Genomic DNA, 7,834 nt, shown 5'->3' with positions numbered 1-7,834 from the left:
AGGGAATGATGTCTGCAATTTACTCTCAAGTGGTTCGGAGAGAAATCAATCTCTAAATCTATCTATCTATCTATCTATCTATCTATCTATCTATCATCTATCTATCTACTTATCTATCTATCTATCTAGATATATACATGATGTTTTGTACACATACTCGCAAATGGCTCAGGTATATGTTTGTGTATATATGCATATAATTTTATACACTCACTCACATACACAGGGAGAGAGAGAATAAGCAAATGTGGCAATTGGTGAACTTGAGTAAAGGGCATAAGGGAGTTCTAAGTACTATTCTTAAAACTCTTCTCCGACTTTAAAATTTGTCTCTGAGGAAGTAAGTGTAAGTCTGTCTACATAATTTTGTGTCCCTATGATACATAATTGCAATCTTATCAATACACACACCTATGCAGACTTTGTGGTTAGATTTCCAGTATGAGAAGTGCTAGAGGATCTATGACCCAATATGGAATTATTGTCACATCAAAACATCTGTGAAAATTACTGATTGATGCTTTAGTGCAAATGTATAAAGAAATATATATGTATATGTGTGTGTGTATCTATCTATCTATCTATCTATCTATCTATCTATCTATCTATCTAGATATCTAGGTAGTCAGTATTTGTGATTATGTTTTCCAAGATCGGCATAATAGGGGGAAAAAAAATCAGTCCTAGACTATCCTGTATAACATCAAAACTATCCAGCAAGCAGGTCAGTTTGGGGTAAAATAGCAAAAGGACACATTTTTAGATATGTCTAGTTCTACAAAAGATCAGTTTCTTTCACATATTTAATGAAAAAAATTAAAAATGAAGGACATTTCAAATTTCCCAGCTCCGTTTATTGAGTAAGCGTTGTGTCCCATGGGTGAGGGGTGAGGAGAAGGAGGTAGTGAAGATTATTTGCACATCTTTTTAAAATGGGACTTTTCTCCAATGGGTAAGATCTTGCTAGGTCTAATGTGGTCACTGACTAACGCTCCCTGAGGCCCTATTCCTGACATTTTTTAAAAATGAAAATAGATCCATAGTGAAGAAAGTGGAGGAAAAAACCAATGTGAACAGCAACTGATAGACACCCGTTTATCAAGTTTAATAATAACAAATCAGCCTTTGTGCAAGACCTGACTCAGAAAGAATCCATATATAATTTGATAATTGGAACTAGTATAAAAATATAATAAAGAATTATCTCACCAATCAGTGTGATAAAGGAAGCTGTGTAATGGCATTTGGCAGTGGCTCCAGAACGAAGCAATTTAGTAAACAAATGAAGTCATGACAAAGAAAGGTCATAAAGCAGACTGAATGTGGCAAATGAAAGGTGAAATCAGATGTTTTACTGGCTAGAAATATTAATGTTTGTCCTTTAGTAGCATTGCCTGACTTTTTTTCAAAACATGGGTTATAAGATCAGCGATAAGTACATTATCAATTTCCCATGATGATGTTTTGGACTGCATATAGGTGCTATCAAATAGGTACATTCTTAGAAGCATAAAACAACTTTTAAAAAAATCCATTATATGTAAATTAAAAATGATCTCTGTGATATTCATAATTTTAACAATTTGATGGGCAGGTTCTGATAAATTCATATACTAATAAAACCAAAATAGTGAAAGAAGTTGTCCCAGAAAACCAAACAGAAATCAAAAAGCCTTAGTCAGCTCTCACATCTCTTAAAAGTAAGTGTGGAAATCACTACCAATTCTGATATGTAAAAGTGGCTGCTTTTATCTTTAAACAACCCTGTTGTTTGAATAGATATGCTCCAGGCATCACATTTGGACCATTTGTTTTACCAGCTGTTTCTAAAAATACGTTCATCATGGAGACCTTTTCGGTCTATCTCCAAAATTGCTTTTGTTGAGGGCTTTTCCCCCCTTGCCCAAGGGAAAGGGTACAGCTATAGAAAACACCATCTGCTGAAAGATCTCACAGCTTCAGGGAAGGACTACAGTCATAAGCTTCACGTGAAAAAAAAAAAAAAAGACTGAAAACTCTGATAAACTAAATGACTGAAGAGACTGCTGCATTCTTTTGGATTAAAGGTAATCAAATGTTTTAATTCGTTAATACAATCTCTGTAGCGGCAGTGACAGATGTTCCTTACATGGAAGAGAGTCTCAATTAGTCTACATCTGGCTTAATTTTCTGGACATCCTATCGAGGGAGAGAGGGGAGAAGGAGAGGGAGGTGGAGAGAGTGGAATGCAAAGTTTTTAATTACTCATTGGTGACTGCATTCTTTCATTTATTTGTTATATCTAACAAGCAGATGTACAGATGAGGGGTGGTTGGTCAGGTAGTGAGGATGTGCATAACACCTAAAGCCTGAGTGAAAGAATCAGTCGTATTCCCAAGTGTCTGCTGAAGGCCACTTCGCATCCCATCTGGTTTCCAAGCACAGACTTTAAACTTTCTGGTAACGGGTCACTTGCAGTGTACCATGTGCCTACTGTTGCTATATGACCACCTGGTGTGTCCATGGACCATTTGCCAGTTGATGAACAGGACTGACCTCAGGGAGCTGGTGCATGCTCTGCTATACAGAGTCCTACATATCATCATCATCATCACCTCTGAATTCCTCCAGCAGCTTTCCTCCCAGGGCCTTATATTATTGATTTAATTCAGACTCCTGGGAAAGGCAGGATTCACTATTTTTTCAAATTAATCATCTGGCTGAGTTCCTAGATCTAAATATTCACAAGATTTCCCTTGTTGGCCTCCTAATATAATCTTTTACATTAAAAAGTACATGTATATATACTTTCTTCCTGATTACAAACGTAATATATACTCACACTTTGGAGTAGAATAATAAAATAAAACTCACCCACTGGCCTCCTCTTAGAGATGATCACTGTTAAGTCTGTTACTGATAATGTAATCCTTACACCTGATTCAGGACACCTGATTCAGGATTTCCAATAAACACTCACTAAACTTGGCATGGCTGCTTATTAGGCTAAATTAAGTGTAATATTTGCAATACTTAGATAATACATTTCATGATGCAAGAGGTTATTGGTGTAGATTACCCGAGAGACAGAAAAGGTAGGAAGAGATGAGATACAAATTTAGTAATTGTCTTTAGTATAGATTACATTCTCTATTTCGGTTGGGGACTAAGGTTTTTTACCTTCTCGTTACCCAAGGATGGATTGTGGTAGTTCAAATGGAGGCAAATTCTGCTCTCCAACAACAGTTCTTTCTACTTTTCTATAAAGCTTTAGATCAGAAGAAATTCTAGACTTAGATTTGAGTCCTGAGAAATTTCTATTTTAGTTTACTTTATTTATATTTATAAACTGATTATGGCTTTCTAAAAACATTTACTCTAGATTTAAAAAAAAAATCTCTCATTCTATTTTCTGCCTTTAATCTGTCCTTTTTGTAATGAGATTTCAAAAGCTATCTTAAAAGTGACTTAGGCTTAGAATAATAACTTCAATGAAACAAATGGCTTGGTCTTCAGATCATCTCGTTTATAATAAAATTTTAGACTTAGAAAGACCTCCAGTCTTCAGAAGCTACTAAACCTAGTGTGGCAACATAGATAACACTTTAAATTTCTTTTTTTTTCCTGGTTTCTGTATGTTCATTTATTTGTTTCTACAGACTAGAAAAATGTCATGGAAAAACCTGAAGGGAAGGGGTAACATACAGTTGCCGAGTTTTATTTTGCTAAAGATGCTATAGCAGTAACAAAACACTGTTTTTGTAAAAGGCATTGATTTTAACTATTAAAAAAATCCCAGAAAATATAATCTCAGAATATAGGGCAATCTGTAAGTTTAGCTTTGTGGAAACTCAATATATTGTTCTTACTTTTCTCATTTCACCTTGAATCAGTGAAAGTTCAGGTAGAGCTCAAGCCTGGTTTTGCATTTGAGCTTGGGAACCACTATTTAGTTTGGTTAACACTCTGCCTTCATTGAAGGAAGGTGATATCACTGACAGCTCATCACTAGAGCATACGCTGGTTGAGTCTGTATCACAAGCCACTTCCAGTTCCCACTAACTGCTTCACCATTTGCCCATTATCTCTTAGATGGCTTCGCTAACGACTCGACCCGAGAATAGAGTTATAGATCTGACTCCTAAATGGGTCAATGATACACTCTCTGTGTGGCAGCAATGACCAGTAGAAAGATAATAATGAATTTTTCACATCTTCTGATTTCTCTGTTGGGTACTATCTCAGTTTAAGAATAAAAATCTTTGGGCTTTTTTTTTTTTTAACTTAATACACAGTATCAATAAAATGGTATGAATTATGAATTTAGGACATTTGGGATTTAATTTCGACTCTAATAAAAACTAGTTCAGTGACCTTGAGCAAATCAATTTACTTATGTAGGATTTGGTTTGTCACCTAAAACTAAATCATTACCATGAACTTTAAAGTTCTGCAAGCTTATAGTCTTGGTATTATGTAAATTTTAAGATTATAGTAAAAGTAAAAAGAAAAAAAAAAGGCCTTTAACTGTATGGGAAGAGGAATTGCTGTTTAATTTGATATTCAATATCACCAAATGATATCTTAACCAGGAATCTTACAGAGAGCACATTCTTCAAATTTTAAGATGGTATCACATCAAAAGGAATTTAAAAAAATAGAATTAAAACATGGCGTATCTCATTGTCGTGTCTTGTTTGACTTTCATAGGGTCTATCTTTCTTTCAATGTTTTAAAAATATTTCATTTGAATGCTGTTACATGAGGCCATGTTCTCCCCAATTCAGCAGAGTTCTGCTGACTGTGTCAAACCTGGTCTATTTCACCTATTCATGTCACCCAGTCAGCCCCTGGGGCCAGAGTTTGCCTCTTTGCTTTATAGGAAAAGCAAGTAATGACTAAGTGTAAATAATTAAAGAAATAAAGAAGCAAACACACAAATAAGGAAACAAGCCAAGCAACCACATAGTAAAAGACCAGGCTATCACAAGCATAATGAGAGACAGAGAAGTTGAGACCTCACCTTGTTATGTCCCTATCAGGTCATCAATAGTACTTAATTTACCCTTGTTTTACTCTTATTTTCTATAATCTCTCTGATCTCAGAGGCATATTAAAATGCCAATTCCAAATTACATTCTTTAAAAAGCTAAACCCTGCACTTCCTGCCACCAAAGTCCCTTCTCGTGGCACATTGGTTCTTGCTTCCTTGCTTCATCTATTCTACTTTTTTTTTTTTTTTGGCTTCCTTTTTGAGCCATAGTTGAGAGCCTTACATCTCCAGGCACGATACCACACCAGGGGGCCTTGCTAATGGAGAAAGCTTAAAATGTTATTATTTAGCATCCTGGCTTCTAAAAGTTCTTCTTGTGCTCCTTCTGGGGTTAGGATACATTAGGATCTGGCTTCACAGTTTATCTGATGTTCGTGTATGGGTCTTTTGTATTTTTTCTCACATTTTTTAATGTTAAAGATGCCAAAGGGACTAAGCATTAATTTATAAAATGAAATCTTTAAGTAACAAATCACTTTTGCAGTAATGCTAAACATGGCTCTGGACTTGTATTTTCATAGCCTGTTCCTGTCTAAACTGCTGCCAGGTGGTAGAACACATTACTCCCCTCAGGACATAGGAGTCTCCTTCCTGTGCCCTACTGTATAATCTCTTACCTCTGACATTCAGAAGACTAAGATAGAAATAAATGCTTTTGCCCACAATGCAGGAAGGGGTCCAATGTATTGTGCCCCTTCAATTTTGTCCACCCTGTTCATTGCCTGTGTCACTGAGAATGTTTTTCTCCCTTTCCCCACAAAACTTGTAAAGCTACAAATCAGAAAGTACAGAGAAAGGAGAGGTTCTCAGCAGGTTGCAAATATCTTATCTCAGTCATTTAGACATTTGTCAGCTTAGGAACCCACAGCCAAGGCTCGGAGAAGAATTACTGGGCTGTGACACAATATGTGGGCCCGAGTTCAGGGAGGCTACTGCCAAAGAGGCTTGAAAGCTGGGAGAATGCAGCCCGCACCCGGTAGAGGCAGGGAGTACAAAGGGCAGATTTGCAAAAGGAAGGGCAAAACAGCGAGTTCTTACAGAAAACTGTGGGGTACAAGCTGGGGGGAGAGGATCCTGGTTTTATATATATATATTTTCTCAAGTTGTCAATAAAGGAAAATTTCTTTACTGAATGGTTGAGTTTTGGATGAAGATTTCTATCCCCAACCGACTCCACTGTCCTTTCCCTGCCTTGAAAAGCTTAGTGTAGGAGGCAGAGATTCTCACCTCTTTTTTGTTCCAGAGCTCTCTGTACCCATGCCACCTGGGGGCACGACCAAATCTCAGGAGGATCTAGCAAAATCTCGGCAAGGCAAAAGGGACAAAAATCACAAGCATGTCAATATTCCCACCCTGGTCTGCTGAGAAAAAGTTATGTTTTAAAAGAAAAGAATAGTAGAAAAAAAAAAAAAAGATATAGAAAAAAGGAGTCAGAGGCCAGAGATGGCTTAACAGGTTGGAAGCTGGATGTAATTATTTAGAATGGCGATGAGGAGAGGGACTGAAAGCAGAGCACGGAGAAGGATGTAAGAGATGTTTCACCGTGTGTTCACAATGGTATGTTTCCTTAACTCCCTTAACTCTGGCATTTTCTCCAAACATTGAAAAAATATTTGAAATACTTTTATTTTTGGATCACTGGCTCGTTTCTCGGAATGTGACTCTGTCATTCAGACCACAAGGCTGCCTGCGTTTCCATAGGCTCACACCTTTCTTTCCTGAACTTGGGCTTCCGCCGAGGCCTGGCCATCCCGGGGAGTTGAGGAGCTGGGCTTGGCCTTTCTAGGATCTACTAGATTTAACCTGGGCCACGGTCCTGGTTGGGAGCCAAGGCGGGCTGGATTTCTTGATGTAATCTTGGACCCATATTTTTTGGTTGTTGGGATTGGGACAGCTCTCTCAGTTCTTTTTGGTGACGAAGATGATTGTGGCAAGTAACAGCCAAGGGCCTTTCTGCAGCCCACCACCAGTTTCCTTGGTAACACTTTCTCATGATATTTCAGGCAGCAGGTGTGTGGAAGGTTCACTGACTTAGGAATTTAAAGGGGAGAGTTTTATATAGCAGCTATGCATGCAGAGGGGCAAGGCCCCCAGGGATGATGACAGAGACATCGTCATCAGGACGCACTCTTGGTGTCCCCTTGCTGCCAGCTGCCCTGTTCCCCTTTCTCATTGCTGACTTACAGGGACAGGTGGACTCGCTTGTCTGGCTGTCTATACGACTATTTGTTTTATTGTGTTTTATATCTGAGATGATGGCATATTTAAAACAATGGTGAGAAAGACACTTTTAATGTCCTATCACAGCTTTTGTGGTCTCATGTGCTTAGTGGAAAACAAATGTTTAGTAAGATTGACTATAAAATAGAAGGATTCATCTATTTAAAAAAAAAAGATTACAAATTCCTAACCTATCAGATTTCTCTAGATTAAGGGTCAGCAAACGAGGGGGTGTGGGCCAAATCTAGCTTGATGCCTGCTTTTTAAAATAAAGTTTTATTGAAACACAGCCACATTCATTCATTTATGTATTGTCCGCGGCTGCCTTTGTGTTACAATGTCAGAGCTGAGAAGTTATGACAGGAAGTATAAGACTCTCAAAGTCTAAAATATTTGTTCTCTGGCCCTTTACAGAAAAGGTTTGCCAAGCTTTGCTCTGGGTGATTGACCAGACACATGTGAACACTTGGCAATATAATACTGTCAGCTTTCATGATCCCTGAGTAAAAAGTGGGTCTCTTTACTTCAGAGCTAAGATGGAAGCAGACTCTCCAATGGAGGGTTTTCAGCGCTATTTAAGTA

At 37.7% G+C, this 7,834-nt stretch overlaps 1 protein-coding gene across 3 annotated transcripts in view; it reads right to left on the bottom strand.

The window, feature by feature from the left end:
* Positions 1-7,834, bottom strand: part of NRXN3 (neurexin 3) — a 1,427,156-nt gene that overhangs the window by 28,540 nt on the left and 1,390,782 nt on the right. For 2 of the 3 annotated variants that reach the window (XM_023528802.1, XM_023528803.1), the window contains one exon: positions 2,576-2,604. The exons of the other annotated variant lie outside the window; for it this stretch is intronic. In XM_023528802.1, coding sequence (XP_023384570.1) covers positions 2,576-2,604 — 29 coding nt within the window. The remainder of the gene's footprint in view (positions 1-2,575; positions 2,605-7,834) is intronic. 3 annotated transcript variants of the gene reach the window in all.

Source organism: Pteropus vampyrus, unplaced genomic scaffold (assembly GCF_000151845.1).
Source record: "Pteropus vampyrus isolate Shadow unplaced genomic scaffold, Pvam_2.0 Scaffold32, whole genome shotgun sequence".
Lineage (NCBI taxonomy): Eukaryota > Metazoa > Chordata > Mammalia > Chiroptera > Pteropodidae > Pteropus > Pteropus vampyrus.
This window is presented reverse-complemented; position numbering and strand designations above follow the sequence as displayed.